Source organism: Oryzias latipes, chromosome 12, assembly GCF_002234675.1.
Source record: "Oryzias latipes chromosome 12, ASM223467v1".
Lineage (NCBI taxonomy): Eukaryota > Metazoa > Chordata > Actinopteri > Beloniformes > Adrianichthyidae > Oryzias > Oryzias latipes.
The window spans coordinates 26,681,601-26,700,909 of NC_019870.2; the positions used below are offsets into that span (position 1 = coordinate 26,681,601).

The 19,309-nt window shown below is 44.6% G+C and overlaps 1 protein-coding gene across 2 annotated transcripts in view; it reads left to right on the forward strand.

Annotated features, from left to right (window-relative positions):
- The window catches only part of LOC101168883 (niban-like protein 1), a 38,235-nt gene extending 19,214 nt beyond the window's left edge, over positions 1–19,021 (forward strand). For both annotated transcript variants that reach the window (XM_004075107.4, XM_020707875.2), the window contains exons 5-14: positions 1,456–1,623; positions 8,181–8,296; positions 9,451–9,555; positions 9,624–9,786; positions 13,853–14,040; positions 14,210–14,365; positions 14,530–14,643; positions 14,783–14,890; positions 16,769–16,880; positions 16,957–19,021. In XM_004075107.4, coding sequence (XP_004075155.2) covers positions 1,456–1,623; positions 8,181–8,296; positions 9,451–9,555; positions 9,624–9,786; positions 13,853–14,040; positions 14,210–14,365; positions 14,530–14,643; positions 14,783–14,890; positions 16,769–16,880; positions 16,957–17,777 — 2,051 coding nt within the window. In that variant the 3' untranslated portion in view covers positions 17,778–19,021. The remainder of the gene's footprint in view (positions 1–1,455; positions 1,624–8,180; positions 8,297–9,450; positions 9,556–9,623; positions 9,787–13,852; positions 14,041–14,209; positions 14,366–14,529; positions 14,644–14,782; positions 14,891–16,768; positions 16,881–16,956) is intronic.
- The last annotated feature ends 288 nt before the right edge of the window (positions 19,022–19,309 follow it).

A 19,309-nucleotide genomic window follows, 5' to 3' on the forward strand; every position in this document is an offset into this window, starting at 1 on the left:
GTGTCACACATCCACTACCTACATTTTGTGCATTTTGCATGGATGAAAATTGGGAAAATACGTCTCGTTTTAAATCCTTTTCGTAAAATGTTCACAGGCGTGTCATGAACTAACCACAGAGAAAGTACATTTCATGGAATTCATCAGTGATTTGTGCTTCAATTAAGCAATTTTAACGTGATTTGTGTGCTGTCTACGCAATATAAACATCATACATTGGTGGTACATGCATGAAAAGTCATACGTAGACACATGTCAAAACGGTTGTTGAAAGCCACAAATTTGCGTCTGCATCTCGCAAAAAGCACGCACAATTGGGTTAGATTAATGTAATAGTTGCATATAAACTGCATCAAATAGGCAAAAACTGGGAAATTCTCAACGGCCCAAGAATTCGGAACAAAACAGAACTCACGTAAAGACCCCTTGGCCGAAACCCTCGATGGACATCTGCGCACATCAACGAATGACGAACGCAAGAAACATTTAGGAATTGCGTACATCACACATGCATCACAAAGACCAAAATGTTGACTCCGATGGACTTGGACCAATCACTGCTCCCTGACATCGTCGGGTTCCAACATGGCGGCTCCACATCCCAAACAAAAATGCTGACAGATTGGACCATTTTCTGTGGATGATGACATTCTTACTTGGTCCAGTTCTCAGAAACAGTCAATGGTCTTTACCGAAAGCGGTGTGTGTAAAAGCAAGTCAATCCAGATTTATTTAAAACTCACAAACTTTAAAACTCTGACCTGTAACGCCACACATTAAACTTTCGAGACTCAGTCTCATCTGATCAGGTACATCTTGAGACATGGCTCAGTGAGAGTTGTCAAACGTGTTTAACATAAGATGTTTACCTAGACAATTGTAGTAGTATGGAGTTTCTTTTCCGCCTGGCACTATCGTGTGGCCATCTTATAACAGTCACTCCATCTTTAAGATGGAACCCTCTTCGTGCTCATAACAGGGTAAAAGCCACTCTTAATGTGACAAGATGTCAAGTTTTGAACAATGTTAGTGGAGCAAAGTAAACACTGGCCACTGTGGAAAAACTGCAAAAGAATTTTCACATAGAAGAAAGAATCCATTACACCCAGCCTAAAATATGCAGAATACATGATAGTAGTGATGATTCTACTGCCTTAAATGGAGGCTTTTATTTTGGAGAGAAATGCAACATTTCCTCTTTTCTTTTATAATGGAGAGTTGAAGCTACATTGAACTGCCTGTTACTGTGAAGTGAGGCCTCAGCAAAGACTGGGGTAGCTAATAGGCCACAGGGGGCTGTGGGGGGGAGAGGGTGTTTAGTTTCAGATTTCACACAAACAATTCCAGGTCGACTGAAATGATAAGGCGAGATTTCCTCCGTGTTTTTGGGTGGAAGACGCTCCTGGTCCTGTGATTCTTTTACATGTTCCTCACAGTCTGTGTCACATGTTGCAGATATAAAGGCCAAAGTGGGAAACCGTCCGTTCATCAAGTTGGACAACAAGTTGCCCCTCATCCTGTGGCACCCCTACGCTCGCCACTACTACTTCTGCGTGGTGACGGAGAAGGAGCAGAAGAAGTGGCTCGCCGTGCTGCGGGACTGTGTCAGGCACAGCAACAACGGTACGACACAAAGACGCACAAACACCGTCAGGTGTGCTACCTCCGCCCTCCTCTTCTTTAGCCGGGTTTTGGACGTGGGTGTGTGAGTTTATACTGCGAAGCCTTTAAATGCCACCTGAGTGAGCAGTGAATGAAGGCTGCGGCAGAAATGACGTGGACTTATGTTCCCATGTTCTCATGTGGCTCGGGTTACTGAGTGAGTTGTCACTGTGGGAAACATGTCGAGTATTTTGCTCATCCCAGTCTGTGAGCTCATACTCCGCCTCGTTGCTTTCTGTTTTGCTCAGGAGGCCGTCGGTCGGTGTCCCATCTGAGTTTCCTGATGTGTCAAAGCATAGTTTGGTTGTTTACAGAGAAAATGATCTCACTGCTTGAAGCATGAAATCCTAAGCAAGTTGAGGGAGTAAAAAGGAAAGTGAGTTATGGGAAAAGAATCAAGTTGATAAATATCTGCTGCAGTTTCGCTTTCTGATCTAGGCTTTCATGCTTTTCATATATTTCTTATGTCACATACTGGTGGTGGGTGGAAGAAATCCAGGGCCTCCCAACTGTTGTGGAACTGGTTGGTGGAGTTTAAAATAAATGTTTGAATGGATGTGTCAGCCTCTGACCTCAGGTGTTAGTGTTCAGGCATGCTTTTCTCCTCCTCACAGAGCTTTCTGGAGGGAGCGAACCATCCGGGTTTGGGAGATGCTCTTGTTTAGGAGACACTTTTACAACCTTTACAGAAGCCGGTTTCAGGAGGGCGTGAACCTATTTTTGATACATCTTTTCTTGTTCAGACGTGACTCATGTGTCATTGTTTTGATGTGCTGGAGGAGCTCCAAGGTTATTGAAAGGCTTTTGTCTCACCTTCCTGTCTTTGGTATTTACGAAACGAAAACGCTTTCCAATTGATCTGGACCAGCAACCAAACACTTTGAAGGACTGGTTTGTTTGAACGGCTCTCCTCAGGAGGAACCCCCCCATAGATGACTAAATGTGTCTAACCTGAGAGTCAAAAGCATAAAGATAACAATCCGTATGTTCAGGTCTTCCTTGGGGAACAAGCTCTCACAAGCTGATGTGGAAAAAGTCGAGTTTTAATCACCTTTGGATTTTAAGCGGCTAGATGCCCGCTTTATTTTTTTAAGAATAAATCGTCAGACACATCAGGGATCAACACAACAAAAGTCAGAGCAGTCACGCAGCAAGATGTTGGCTCATAGACTCAGAAGACACTCATGTTAAATATCATATTTCATATGCATATTGCATCTGGTTATTCAGGTGCTCCACAGCACACAAAAAGGTACTGCAGAGGTACTTTTAAAACCGGGCAATAATCTTAATTCACAAAAAACATTTACACCAGGTCATTTGTAACATTTTGTTTTAGTTGTTTTTCCTCTAATTGCACTGATGTGGGACAGTTTTCCAATTTTATGGTACTTTGTACAAAGGATCACTGTGCAACGACAATAAAGATTTAGCTCTTCTTATCTTATCTTCAGCCTCAGGTCTGCCCTTCTGATCATTAGGATGCCTGGTCTGGGGGTACGAGGTAGATGGGAACTTAAATCTTGTCGGCTGTTGTTACAGTAATAGGAGCCATTGTTTTTTGTCACAGATTTCATGCGTTACTGTAAAGTCATCTATTTTCAAAGCGTACCCAATGGTCCTTTAATTATGATTGTCATTTTGAAGCAAAATAAAAAAACTGCAGTTTTCTAGGACATAGGTTCTGCAGAGCGGCAGGACTGTTCTGTGAGGGTTTGTGTTCTGGGATGCTCTCCTCTCCGGAGTGATGTTTGCAGTGGTGGTCTTCTTATAGGGAGGGGCTTCAAACAGAGCTGCTGTCTTTGGGAGAACAGTTTCAGTGCTGCTGACCTCTTTCTGATGTCGTTCCAGTGACATGAAAGGCAGGGGGAAATGGAGAACACCTCCGGGGGTGTTAGCATTTGACGGGGGGGCCAGTGAGATTCTGACTTCAGTCCATGAGCCAGACGTCAGCTGGTTTTCAACCGAGGCCCAGAGGAAGTAGATGGACTCACTTTAAGTTGAGCTTGCTGTGTGTTTGAGGCTCTAAGGTGATGATCTGCCATACAGAGCTGACCTGCTTCTCCTGCTGTAGACATTCTTCCTGCACGTCACAGCGTCTGGAGCTATTATGAACTACTGCAGCTTATTCTGTGGTTGAAACGCTGAAGCTTCATGCAAAGCAGTTCTGCAGAAGAACACGGAAGCGTCAGCTGGCCCTGATAATTGAAAACCACAGATAAAACATTTACAGAGGAGGATTTGAATCCACTTAAGTGCTCTTTGTTATGACCTTTCCAGTACAACATGGAGCTTCTGGTTTGCATCACTTTAACAGCATGTTTTGCAAAGTTCTCTGCTAATCAGCATCTGGTCCTCACGCCAGCGCAGCAGGAAGCCAGTGTGGAAGGTTTTACCTCACAGACAGAACACTTTCTGTGTACTCATCGTAATCATGAATCGATTTCATCGTAAACCGTGCAACTTACGTTGTCTTTACAAACACATTTTGATGCACTCACCACACACGCAACGATGGCACGTCCCATTTTTATGAGGAGCCTCAAGGGAACAGACACACCGGTGGTCCCCTGAAGATGCAACCCCTCCTCTCCATGACACTCTACAGCCCGGAGAACCCAAAAACCCGCAGCACCGGTACATTTCAACCCTCTGAGGCGTTCTTATCATAAAACCTTCTAGAGACCAAGAAAACTCTGAACTCTAGCAACTCTATGCATTTAATACAAATTCATAAAGCGTCCCCAGATGTCTCAGTAGGACAGAAATGGTGTGCAGGACTTTCAATGATCCTTTTTCCTGATTTAAAGCTCATTGTGCAGGGGGAAAAAAGGATAGAGTAAAAGTCAACTAAAGAAACTGAAGTTGCACTCAGGACCTGCTGCTTCCTGGATTAGGTGTTTGAGTTTCTGAATGTCTTCAGATCCATTTGTGGAACTTAGACGCGGCAGTGGGAGTCGAGGCCATGTGACCAAGAAAGATTCCATTTTAATGCAAGTGTCCTAAAATTGTGGTGCCACTGCATTTTTCTAAACACTGAAAACACTTTGAGAGAGAAACTTTAGTGGACGTGAAAGGAAATCCTGCAGCCTCTGCAAGCAGAGTGTGGTGGGAAAGGCAGGGAGGGAAATGCCTCAAATGTAAAGACTGTGGTAAGTGCTGCCACATGTTCTAATAATACACACTGCACACACACACACACACACACACACACACACACCCACACACACACACACACACACACACACACACAGGGAGTGTTTGAAGGTTTCCAGGCCTGGCAGAACAGAATGTCAGAAACGATCCCTTTGCTGAGCCAGTTTTGCTCCCAAAATCATCCGGAATCCACATTTGCAACTTCATAAGCTGCATAATTGTAAGTATATTTCATAACACATTTATTTTAACCCTTGTGCTATCTTAGATGACCCCACCCTTACATTGACGTGTTCTCCCCACCATGACAAAGGTGGATAAAGGTGGAAAGATTTCATGTAATCCATGGACACCAGTGAAGATCACAAAACATTGAAGACAAAAGGTTCAGACGACTGTCTAGTGGGTCTAGATGACCCAACTCCCAACGTAAAAGTGCCTAGGATAGCACAAGGGTTACAGGATGATAAAGTCAAACCTTGTTGTAGCAGATTCACCAAAAGTTTAGGTGATGTGGGATTTAGTGTGTCTTCAAATATAATTGCCCCCCCACCCCAAAACCACCCAAGCTCTAGCATGACGCTGTGCTGGTTCCCACTAAAGCCTGTTTTCATGCGCAGAGGGGGCAGGCTATGACCTGGACGATGACTAAGCCACCACAGCTTAATGCATCATGAAAGTTTTGGCGTTGGTGGATTCCATTTTTGAAGACTGATCTCAGATGCAGCCTAAAGGATTATAGTTTAAGGTCAGGACCAGTCTGTGTTTGATGTTTTAGTCATGAATATGTAGAAACATCCAAGGAAACGACGCCTGTGAGAGGTGCAGCTACTCCTCCACCCTCTGAAGTCTGAAGAATTCATTCTTTGAAAGTTTAGTTTGATGTCTCATAATTTTGCTGCACAACTTTCCAACCGGTTAGATCACTTCTCTGCTTATCCTACCATTCTCATTCATTCGCTTTCCTTTTTTTTTTAAAAGAAGTTCAGTGAAAGCAAATTATATCAACAATATTTTAAAAATCTTATGTTATAAAACTTAAAGATAGGCTTTTTATTTTTATATTAATATTTTTGCTCCTACACTGTACGATTAACATTTTTACAAACTGAATGGGAATCACCAATAGAGCAGGGGTCACTAAGGCAGCACACGGTCGACCGCCAGGACGACTCAAAGCGCCCGCAAGGCATGCTCTAAAAATATTTCATTTAGATTTTTTATCAACTTAATTAAAACATTTCCTAAAGAAATATTAAAGACTGTTTTTGTGTTTTTTTCACTTCAGCTGGAGGATTAGAAACCCCTCATCAGTAGTCTGGTCGCTCTGCTAGATTACTAAAAGCTGCTGCTCTTACTTCCCAGCTGTGAGTCTAAATTCAGGATCCAGTCAGTTGTCATGGAAACCACACAAATAAGCGGGAGCTTCATGTCTGACTGGTCCTCTCATCCCCTCTATTTCGAGTTCTTGGTAACTTCCTGCCTTTGTCAGCATCCTGTGAGTCACAGGCAGAAGGAGTGGAGGCTGTCCTAGGTGTCACTAATGCCATGGAAGCCTCTGGGGCTCTCTGGGCAAAGCCGTGTGCCTGCAGAGAAGGAAATGTCTTTATTCCAGTCTTCTGCTGCAGCAGCTAATTAAAACACAGTACTGCTGAAAGCAGTCATATCTCAGAGGATGTGAGGATCCATCCGTCTGCTGCTGATGAGTTCCAGTTGAGCAGATAAGGACAAAGACTGCTCTAAATGTACAGTCTTTGTAGGATTTCAGTACACAAAACACAACATTTGTAAAACTGTCCAAGTTGCGTTGATTGTCCTGTCAGCAAAATGACTGCCGGTGGCCAGCGAGTCAGCTGGAGGACTCGGCTGAGGGAAGTCCGTGCACGAGCAGAGACTGTATGTTCTGCTGGTAAAACTAACATCAGACTATCCATGGAGGAGTTTGAAATGTCATGGAGAGCTTAAAACAAAAGCTCAGAATCCTTCCCATCAGATTTTCAAAGCCGGGGGGCGGAAACAAACTGTTAGAAAACCGCAGAGCTGTTTAGGAAGTCGGGATCATTTAAGGTCAGCAGGATGAGATGAAGTTTTTCATCTGGGATATGGGATGAGAACAGGAACAAGTTAATCAGAAAAGCTGCTCCCAACACAGGAACAGGCTTTGTTCTCTAGGAGCAGAAAAGAATTCTGTAGATATGATCATCCATTACCCAGTATGTTGACTGAAAGGCACTTTTACTCCTCCAAGATCAAAGTTTGAGTTTTTAACAAAACCTTCCTGCCGTTGAATCATCTTGTTTTGTTGTGAATGTAATCATTTGCTTTGGGGTTTTTTTTTTAAGTCGTGCCTCTTTCTACGCTTTTAGAGCGAAATGATTGCACCACCTTCACAGTGACGGCGATTCAAATTCAGCAGTGGTCATCTTTAGGATGGTTATAGGAAATAAACCATAAAATCAGAAGATTAAAGTAAAACACCAAGCAGAGAAAATATATTGGAAGGGGAATTGGTTGATTTGAAGCAATTAAAACAAATATAAAGAAAAAAAAAACAAATGTGTTATCAATATTATATATCAATATATAATATTGATAATATATCAATATATCAATAACCCCTGATAGGTCAAACCTGTAAAGTACATTTCCAGATGTTTTAAGGGTCAAAAGCTCCTCACTACAAACCAGATCCACTTTTCTCAGATGGACATGACAGTTTTCACACTTTTGTCTCTTGTTTAAACTCTCCAAGTTCAAACTTTCATAGAAAAATAAGTCCAGAATTGCAGAATGAAAACACAGATCTGATCGCGATCAATGGTTCATATAGATTTGGGGAGCTGTATGTATTTGCGCAGCTTCAAGGAGATTGATTGACAAGGTCTACAGCCAACAAGGACGCATATCGCAACTCTGTTTTTAAAAGCAAAACATGAAAAATTGCTGAAAAAAGATTTGTAAAACATTGAAACCGCAATACAGTGAGGAAACGCTTTATAAACCTAATTATACCATGGTCTGGGTAAAACCTCCATTCTGATTGGCTGCCAAATTCATTAAACATGATAAAATAGACACATAAATACATAATAAAATAAGATCCTCTGGCAAACCGTTCCACTAAATGGAAAGTCCATTAGCATCTTAACTTCATTTCTTTTCTCTGATTGGCTCAAACATGTCTGTTCTTTCCCATGACCTGTGCAGTCTGAAAACAAATGAGCCCTGTTCTACTCTGCTCTACCTTTTCCTGTCTCTTTCCTTTCAGATGGTTTCAGACAGAATGGCTGCTGGTTTCACCTCTTGTCTGGTGTTTTTCATGTAGGGACATCAGACTGACTCTGTCCTCTGTCCTCGCACAGCTCTGCCAGAGGACTGCATCGTTGAGACGCCAGCCTTCACCGACTCCGTGAGACTCTACAGACAGGCCAAAGGGCACTACGGCTCCTGGGACATGATGTGTGGAGCAGCGCCTCAGGTCAGGGTTTCAGATGGTACAGCCCAGCTCAGGGCTGAGGCCTGGTCTGCTCCTCCTCACAAACGTCTCTGCAGATAAACCTGAAGGATCCGGCTAAAGCCTTTATGGAAAAAGAGCACACTCCCTGTACTGCAGCCTGACTGTTAGACAATCAGAGCGTAGTTTGTCCTACAGACTTCCCTAGATACCTCCTTCACACCCTGTGTGTGCAGCATTTGCCAGTACTTACACCTCACTAATGACTAGAGTGTGGCAGTGGGGCAACGTATGACAGCATCACCCACATGTCATCAGTGTGTGTGACTTACATTGTCAAATATTTCACAATACACTCACCACATGCACGACAATGGTACGTTCCATTTTCATGATGTTGCCTAGGGTGGGCATACAAGCCTCAAGGGGACTGCAAGACCCACCCGGTCCACCTTTAAGATGCGGCCGCACCTCTCAATGATCCTCCATGGGCCGAACAACCCAAAACCTGCGGCACGCACGGTGGTCAACCGCCGTACGGGTCAGAGTGACAAAGGCTTAGGTTTAGACTAACGTCATTGTGGCTGCATTTAGATCATCATCATCATGCTTCTTCTTCTACTCATGGTTGTTCTATCAGGAAAGGAACAGGAGCTCGCAGATGAAACAGGCCCCTGACCCCAAACACGACGCAGTAAACAGCCTTCAGGCCACTTTTATTCCATGAGACCGTAGTAGCTGCATCCCAGTTCATCTTATATTCCATTTCAATGTGCATAAAAATATTATTTTTAAAGAAAAAGCATTCAAATACAAAAAAAAAGCGAACGGCCTCAGTCCTTCAAAAGCATCCCAAACCGGGATCTGAAACACCACCATGTGCAGCACCGCCTCCATGCGGGGCTTCACCTGAACGCATCTGACATGTTTCTCTGACATAAACAGCTGATGCAGCAGCAGACGGTGACAAACTGTCCTCTGACTCGGGTCAGACGTGGCCCTGGTCTTTTAAGGCGGCCCTTAGATGAATTCCAGCTGGTTCTTAGAAGGAAGGGTTACCCGGAGGTCCAGAAAATGCTGGTGCATGTAATGAGTTTTAGCTGTAATGTAAGGCTAGATGTGAACTTTGACTCCAGATAGACTCAGATATGAAATATAAACGAATGCCTTTTTTTTAGATCCTGGCTAACCTGGTTATGGAGACGCTCCACCCGCAGCTCAGACACGTGATCGGCCCTCGTCTGAAGGGAAAGATGCAGCAGAGGCAGAGGAACTGGATGCTGGTGAGTCCAGCTTGTTGTCCCCAGTCTGCAAAAACAGACGTTAGTTCTGACGCGTCTGCCCTTTCCAGATCTGTGCTGCGGCGTACAAGCAGGTGCTGGCTCAGGCCAGCAGCCAGTACGAGGCTCTGACAGAGGCCTGCGGGGCACACAGGGCCCAGCTGGATGCCAGACTGAGGACGGACATGGACCAGATCATCACGTCCAAGGAGCACGTCACCAGCAAGATCAGAGGTGGGACTTGTGCTGCGCACAAAGTTTCTGTCATCAGGGAGGTATAGGAAGGTGACACGAAACAAACAAACAAACAAACAATGAATATAGAGGAAAAAACAGCTTTGAAAACCAGAGATTCTTTCACAAGAGAATGTCTACAAGAAATAAGCAAATTAATCTTCTTTCTCTTTCGGCTTTTCCCATCAGGGGTCGCCACAGCGAATCATCCTTTTCCACCTCACTCTATCATGAACATCTTCTACCCTAACATTAGCCAACTTCATGTCCTCTGTTAAGACATCCATGTATCTCCTCTTTGGCCGTCCTCTTGCCCTCCTGCCAGGCAGCTCCATCTCCAACATCCTTCTACCAATATATCCACTATCCCTCCTCTGAACATGTCCAAACCATCTCAGTCTGGCTTCTCTGACTTTGTCGCTAACACAGGCAACATGAGCCGTCCCTCTGATGTACTCGTTCCTTATCCTGTCTAACCTGGTCACTCCTAAGGAGAACCTCAACATCTTCATCTCTGCTACCTCCATCTCAGCCTCTTGTCTCTGTCTCACTGCTACCGTCTCTAACCCATAGAGCAGAGCTGGTCTCACCACTGTCTTGTACACCTTTCCTTTGAGTCTTGCTGGCACTCTTCTGTCACACAACACTCCTGACACTTTCCTCCACCCGCTCCAACCTGCCTGCACTCGCCTCTTCACCTCTTTTCCACACTCCCCATCACACTGAACTGTTGACCCCAAGTACTTAAACTCCTGCACCTTCTTCACCTCAGCCCCCTGTAACCTAACGCTTCTACCTTGATCCCTCTCGTTCAGACACATGTATTCTGTCTTACTACGACTGACCTTCATGCCTCTTCTTTCCAGAGCAAACCTCCACCTCTCTAGCTGTTCCTCCACCTGCTCTCTACTCTCACTGCAAATTACAATGTCATCCGCAAACATCATTGTCCAGGGAGATTCCTGTCTTACCTCGTCTGTCAGCCTGTCCATCAGCATAGCAAACAAAAAAGGACTCAAAGCTGATCCTTGGTGTAGTCCCACCTCCACCTTGAACTCCTCTGTCTGACCTACAGCACATCTCACCACCGTCATACTTCTCTCATACATGTCCTGAACTACTCTGACATACTTCTCTGCCACTCCAGACGACCTCATACAGTACCACAGCTCCTCCCTCGGCACCCTGTCATACGCCTTCTCTAAATCTACGAACACACAATGCAGCTCCTTCTGACCTTCTCTGTACTTTTCCATCAACATTCTCAAAGCAAAAATGGCATCAGTGGTGCTCTTACGGGGCATGAAACCATACTGCTGCTCACAGATCTCCACCTTCTTCCTAAGCCTGGCTTCCACTACTCTTTCCCACAGCTTCATTGTGTGGCTCATCAACTTTATTCCTCTATAGTTGCTGCAGTTCTGCGTGTCACCCTTGTTCTTAAAGATCGGGACCAGAACGCTTCTCCTCCATTCCTCAGGCATCTTCTCACTCTCTAAAATCCTATTGAACAACCTTGTTAGAAATTCCACTGCTGTCTCTCCTAGGCACTTCCATACCTCCACAGGTACGTCATCAGGACCAACGGCCTTTCCGCTCTTCATCCTTTTCAGAGCCTTCCTAACCTCATCCTTTCCAATCTCTGCTACTTCCTGCTCCACAACAACCACATCTTCCTCCCTTCTTTCCCTGTCATTTTCCACGTTCATCAGCTCCTCAAAATACTCCTTCCATCTTTTCTGTACACTCTCCTGGGTTGTTAGCACCTTTCCATCTCTGTCCTTAATCACCCTTATCTGTTGCACGTCCTTCCCATCTCTGTCTCTCTGTCTGGCTAGCCTGTACAAGTCCTTCTCTCCTTCCTTTGTGTCTAACCTGTCATATAGCTCATCGTAAGCTTTCTGTTTGGCCTTTGCCACCTCTCTCTTCACTCTACGCTGCGCTTCCTTGTACTCCTGTCTACCTTCCTCAGTCCTTTCTACATCCCTCTTCCTTTTAGCCAACCTCTTCCTCTGGACGCATTCCTGTACTTCCTCATTCCACCACCAAGTCTCTTTACCGTCTTTCCTCTTTCCAGATGACACACCTAGCACCTTCCTACCTGTTTCCCTGATAATTTCTGCTGTAGTTTCCCAGTCATCTGGAAGCTCATCCTGACCCCCCAGGACCTGTCTCAACTTCTGCCTAAATTCCTCACAAGTTTCTTCATTCTGTAGCTTCCACCACTTGGTCTTCTTTTCTGTTTTCCCTCTCTTCTTCTTCCTGACCTCCAGAGTCATCTTACACACCACCATGCGGTGCTGTCTGGCTACACTCTCTCCTACCACCACTTTGCAGTCATTAACCTCTCTCAAATGACCTCGTCTACATAGGATGTAGTCCACCTGAGTACTCCTACCTCCACTTCTGTATGTCACTCTATGTTCCTCTCTCTTCTGGAAGTAAGTGTTGACTACAGCCATTTCCATCCTCTTCGCAAAGTCCACCACCATCTGTCCCTCCAGATTCCTTTCCTTCACACCAAACCTGCCCATCACCTCCTCATCACCTCTGTTGCCCTCACCAACATGCCCATTAAAGTCTGCTCCAATAACAACTCTCTCTCCTCTGGGAAAACTCTCTATGACCTCATCCAACTCACTCCAGAATCTCTCCTTCACTTCTAACTCACAGCCAACCTGTGGCGCATACCCACTGACTACATTCACCATCACCCCTTCAATTTCTAACTTTAGGCTCATCATCCTGTCTGAGACTCTTTTCACCTCTAGAACACTGTTTACAAACTCCCCCTTCAGAATCACTCCTACCCCGTTTCTCTTCCTATCAACACCATGATAGAACAGTTTGTATCCTCCTCCAATACTACGTGCCTTGCTGCCCTTCCACCTTGTCTCCTGCACACACAGTACATCTACCTTCCTTCTCTCCATCATGTCTGCCAGCTCTCTGCCTTTCCCTGTCATTGTGCCAACGTTAAGAGTCCCTATTCTCAAACCTATGTTCCTGCCTTTTCCCTTCTCTCTCTGGCCACGGACCCTTCTGCCTCCCCTCTTTCTTCGACCAACAGTAGTCAAATTTCCACCGACACCCTGTAGGTTAACAGCATCGGTGGCGGTCGTTGTTAACCCGGGCCTCGACCGATCCGGTATGTCAAAAGTGTTGTGGATGATTCGCATGGTTATTTTGGCAATTTTTACGCCGGATGCCCTTCCTGACGCAACCCTCTCTATTTATCCGGGCTTGGGACCGGCACAGAAGCAACTGGCTTGCAACCCCTGTGGCTAGATTAAGCAAATTAATAAAAAGATAAAATCACAATATTACAACAACCAAAACCCATATTTAGAATTTCAATATGGATTCATTAAGAAGACTTTATCCAATGGAAGGCTCTATTTCAACACATTGGTCTGTAACTGCATGTCAATCAAGTGTTTTTGTCTAATATTTTGCTATTTTATTTATCAGTGATCACCTGCAGCTCATACAACGCCACTCGCGGATTTAATTTAATTTCTTTTATGCATTTTTGGTTCTTTTTCTAAACTTTTCCTGTTTTTTCTGCTAATTATTTTAACTCATTTACATTTTTACACGGTCTCATTGTTAGAGGAAAGACGGGACACCTCCGTCTTTATCAGTAAAGGTTGAGAATACCAGAAAGGTTTGAGACCAACTGATCATTTAATCTGAACATCTGACATGACCTTCTTCCTCCTTCCTCCTCCTCAGTTGCACTTGTTCATCTTCTCCGCCCTGTTCATCCTTCTAACGGCTCTGACACAGTCTCCTCCTGCGTCTAAATGTTTCTCCATCCTCTCCTATCTTCTCCATCAGCTGTTTAGATTCATTTAGATTTTGCAAGAGGATTCTGTAACTCATTCCAGCGGCATGTTAACCATCTCTGCCTCAAAGATCAGACCTGGACTGCTTCAGTGTGTTTATGAGGGAAATGCACAGATTGACTGTTGTGAGCTGTAAGCTCATGCAGCAGATATAAATCCTTTCTACCAGATGACTGAATATTTTCTACCCTCCGCCTTCCTCTGATGTTTGCCTGCAGCTCTGGTTCTCCCCAAAGCGGAGGAGCTCCTCCGGACCAGCATCCAGCCCTACATCAACTCCATCCTGGAGGCGCTGATGGAGCCCACCAGCCGTGGCTTCTCGGAGGTTCGAGACGTGTTCTTTAAGGAGCTCGTGGAGATCAGCAAGAACTCCCTGAATGGAGGTGGCAAAGAGAAACTGGGAGAGGTGAGTCACAATTTTTAGTCAATTAGCAGAGCAGCAAACTGAGGGTGTTGGTGAAAGCACTGAATCAGGATTCATGGAGAGTCCGGGGTGTTTCTAAGTGAGTGAAGCCGGTCTGTGAGCTCCTCCGTTATGTGGATAAATGAGTTTTCTCCTCTCTCTCTCTTTACAGCAGCTGGACCGGCTCTCCATGCTGGCCTTCCACCCGGTGAAGATGCAGGGTAGTTATGAGAAGATGGAGCAGCTGAACCTGGAGGGGCTGCAGCAGAGGTTCGATGTTTCCAGCCCCTCCGTGTTCATCAGCAGGGCTCAGATCCTCATGAGGGAGGTGAGGCGCCTCAGATCTGCAAGCTTTCAAGGCAAACTTGTCCTCTTTCCTGCGATTCCTGCGTCTTGTGCTTGTCAGAGCCTCTGCTTCCACCTGCTGGTCAAACAGGGCATTACTACTATTGAAGATGAAACGGCTTCTCTTCTCTCTCCTGCTTTTGGCAGCAAATGGACAATGCCGTGTACACGTTTGAGCAGCTACTCCAGCAAGCCCTGGAGGCTCAGGGCCAAGACGATGTCTGCAATACCATCCAGAAATGTCAGGAGAGGGTTCTCAAGGTAAAGCAGGAGCAGCAAGCATGACGCTGGGTGACACGTTTGTTCACGCTAAAGGCCGATGCTAGGACAGAAACGTTTCAAACTCTGAGCCGAAAGAGCAGCACTCAGAGTAAAATGTATTTCTGTTCTTTCTTCTCAGAAATACGATTATGACAGCAGCACAGTGCGCAAGAAGTTCTTCAGAGAAGCTCTGCTGCAGATCATCATCCCCTACATGCTGCAGCAGCTGGCCCCGGCCTGCACCCCTGTGAGTGATCAGGCTTAAGCCGCTCAGCTGCAAAAATCCCTGCTGTCCCGCCGACTTCCATTTACACATAAAACACAAAACATGTTTTGGACGAAGGAAAATATGGTCAAAGTACATTAGAACCAAGTCCAGGTTAACAAAATATATTGACCTATAATTAGTTGAATGCTATAAAATATTCAACCCATAGTTTTCCTGTTTCTCTTTCTTTATTATAGTATCTTCCACCATTTTTTGGCGCTTAGCTCCTTCTACAATTTTTCAGCTATTATAACCATTCAACTGTTCAAATGTTCAGCTCTTTTAGCTTTTTCCAGATATGACTTTTTGTCCTTCAAATCCCTGAACTTTTCAGGATATTCCAGGATTTCCAGGATTTTTTCCTCCATTGAAATACATGGGGGATCCTTGGTATAGAAGCTCGCTGGTTCAACTGGAATTTTTCAAAAATAATATCTTTATTATTTAATTATACTTTATTATTTAAAATTATTTAACTTTATTATATCTTTATTTATTTATTTAATTTTTTTGTGCCAATTATTAAACCTTTAAGTTTCACTTTTATTCAGCAATATAGCATTCAACCTTGCATTTTCTTCTGGTTTTTTATAGTCTCTTCTGCCATTTTTTGGTGCTTAACTCCTTCGACAATTTTTCATCTATTTTTACCATTCAACTAAAAATATGTTCAGCTCTTTCAGATTTTTCCAGCTATGACTTTTAGTCCTTCAAATCCTTGAACTTTTCAGGATATTCCAGGAATTCCAGGATTATATGTCCTGTTTGCTGTACATGGTTCCCTTTAAGTTTCATTTTCATTCAGCAACATAGCATTCAAACCTGCATTTTCTTCTGGAAATGCAGCTCCTTCTTGTGTATAAATTGACACGTGCTCAACAAATCCATTATTTGACTTTTCCATAAAAAAGTAATGTCTTTTATTTTCTGTAAAGTGCTTTCAGTTAGTTTTTAATGAGAGAAACTGGTTTCATGAACACCCCCCTCCTATTCCTGTAACCCCCATCCTAACATTAGTGGGGCAATAAGCAATGTTGGAGCCATCCAGCCGCATAGTTTTGAGCCAGATTCCACCTCAGACCAGGAAAATAAAGAAACAGGTGGATCTATTTGTCTGCAGGTGGAAGCTCAGAATGAAGTGGAGCAGGGAGCTTGAGGCCCGCCAGCGTATTTTCTGTCACAAATAAACTTTTTCCAAACTTTATTTTCAAAGCTCCTAATTCACAGCAATCTGAAGAAAAAAATACTCAGAAACACAGTTTATAGCTTAATTTTCTTTATATATGTCCTCCATCAAGAAAGAAATGGCACCAGAATATGTTAAAAGAGCATTTTCACCGGTGTGGATCTTCTAGGGTTGTCTGATCCCCGGTGCAGGGACATCCTAACCAGATGTTGCTGGAGTTCCAGTCTGATGGAAGTTTCCTCCTTTCCTGTTTTAAATGAGAGCACTGCTCGGCCTAACGCTGCTTTTATTGTTGTCAAACGAACAGTCAGTGTTTTAAAGATCACATGTCAGAAAGATAAACTTTTTAAAGAGCTAAAATGCGTGTTTGCATATTCACCATCTAAATCTACTCCAGTTACTTCTGTGGGTTCTTCTTTTTTGTTAATCCACAATGGGGGGGCGGGACAAACAGTTTCTTCTGCCGTGACGGTTCTGTTGCATCTCGAGTTCTGTTTTGCTCAAAAAGCTCCGCAGGCCTCTTAAATTGAGATGCGAGTCGGCTGTTTCCGCCGCTGACGCAGCAGGAGCCATGACCACCGTCACCTTCACTCACGTGGGAACGGATCCCAATCCCCAGGAGGGATTACCGACTCACTGATGTTGTTTTCCCCACCTCTCTCTGTCGACAGGAACTGCCCCGCTTCCAGGAGCTGATCTTTGAGGACTTTTCCCGCTTCCTCCTGGTTGAGAACATGTACGAGGAAGTGGTGCTCCAGTCTGTCACCAAGGAGATAATGATGGGTGAGAGCCCCAAACGGAGGTTTCCATGGTAACGTGCTACGAGCGGTCGTCTAACGGGATGTTTTTGTTTGTCTAGCTGTGAAGGAGGCTGCTGTACAGAGGAAACACAACCTCTACCGGGACAGCATGATTCTGACCAGCAGTGACCCCAACCTGCACCTCCTGGAGGAAAGCCCGTCGGTGGACTGGGCTGCCAAGTTTGGGGGGGAGGAGCCAGACGGCTCCATGAACAGCTCAGGTGAAGGCCGGGCCCCAGAGAGACGACGCAGGCAGGTGGTGTCCATGATACACCTTGACGATGGGCCTCTGCCCTACGAATCTTGTCTGGAGGTCCCGGCGGTGGAGCTTATCCCAGAGGAGGACGGACAGATTTTTGGAGAAGGAGAAGAAGAGGAGGAGCCAGACTCATCGGAGGACCCTAAGTCTCCTGACAGTGTGAATTTGATCAGGGATCTGATCAACCCGGTGGTGGAAGTAGAGATCTCCACCGCAGAGGAGCAGCTGAGCCCCGTCAGCAGCGGGACAGACGCCACCAAGGGGCTCATCGCCGTGGAGGACGGGCTGCTGGAGGAGGTGACGCACGTCACCACCATCGTGGAGAGCCACTCCAAGAAATCGCCTCAGACAATCCTGCAAAAGCTGGGCACAGTCAAAAAGTGCGAGGAGGGGGGAGCTCTGCAGAAGGAGGAGAAGGTGGACCCAGAGGAAGAAAGCGAGGAGGAAGCTGTCGATGAGTTGCCACAGCTGGCTGCAGACTCCAGCTCCCAAAATGACAGCGGTTTTCAGTCGCTGACCAATGACAGGCTGAGCCAGGGCGAGCCTCTGCCAATCAAAGCTGGCCTTGGTGGGGAGGGGCCCACCATCAGCCCCACGCAGGTGGAGGTGCATTTAGTGTAAGGGACGCTGGAGAAAAACATCTCCGTTAAAGAATGCTGCAAAAAGTCCAAATTCAATCCATATTGGTGTCATTTCTAACTTATAAAAGCAACGATTAACATTTCACTGAGAAGGAAGGACACTTCAGTTTATCACAAGTGAGATTCCTCTATATTTAATATGTATTATTCTTTATAAAAAGTAATTCTTTCTCAGTGAAAATGTACCATAAATGACTCTAATCAGATTATTTGTGGCAGAAATTCCAAACTTTTTGTTGGCACAAAGTCCCCCCCCCCATCTGCTGTGGATGCTTCATGACACTAGAGTGACACTAAATCAGCTTATGAAGAGCTTGAGACTCCCGGCAGACGGGTGAAGCCCCCGCCGTGCCGCTTTGCTCGGAGACGCTGCTTTCCTCAAACTCATTTGAAACATTTCAGCGGGAGATTATTTATGACTCTGCCGGTTAGTCTATGGATTCTGTGGGCAGCAGGGGGGGCTTTAGAAAACACCTCACTTTTCCTGCTTCTGCATTCATTTTAACTCCAAACTTTAAAAAAGACCTTCCTTTCTAAAAGGAATTTTAGAAAAAAGCTATGTACGTTTTTGTTGTGGTTGCAAGTGGCCTGTATGTTTCAAAAGATGCGTTGTCCCCCGAAGGAGATCTGGTTTCTTTTCTCTCTTGGGGAAATAAGCCGACTCTCTTTGAACCGATCTTCAGTGTGGAAGACTTTCATCTGGAATCTGAATGTTTCTGTCAGCATCGCCGTTTCGCTCGGCCCGCTTCACTCATTCACATCCATCAACAGTTTAAATGAGATCATAAAAGCTCTTTGAAAACAAAACTTTGATGCCTGAAAAAAACCTCGTGGTTTTATTAACAATCAGGCTTGAGAGCTGCACAACCTCTCTGGCTGCCTGGAAGTTAAGCTACTATGCAAAAAAGTAAGAAAAAACTATGTTTGGACAAACAATCAACTGCAAATTGATTGAATACATTTGCATAAATCAACCCGATCAGTCTGAGTCTGTTCTCAGGGGACCAGCAGCTGCAGGGGACAGTCTGATCAGATTTGTAAATCTTCCACAACATTTTGGACGATCCAGAGTTTTATCTTCCCGGTTTCCTCTCTTATTTATTATGCCACCGTTGAGGGTCCAGCTTCTTTTTTTTTATGGAGAAGCTTTTCCTTTTTGTGCATCTGTCTGCTCAAGTGTGTTTTAAACAAAACCTAATAAAAATATTGGATCCTGCTCAGTCATTCTTGCAGTCTAACTAGTATTTTCTGAATCTGAGAGTTTTGATTTCAGAATGAGTTGAGATAAAAATGATGATATGTTTCATCATTGAACAGGAAACTTTTAGTGTCCTCTTAGAATTAACATTTTCTGTGAAATACTACACTACAAAATACACCTACAAAGGTAGACCATTGATCGCAAACAAAATATGTTCATTTACAAACACATAAAAGGGATTTTCTTAACAAATTAATTTAAGGCCATGTAGCAAAAATGAGTACAGCCCAGTCATAGTCTTAGAAGAAAAG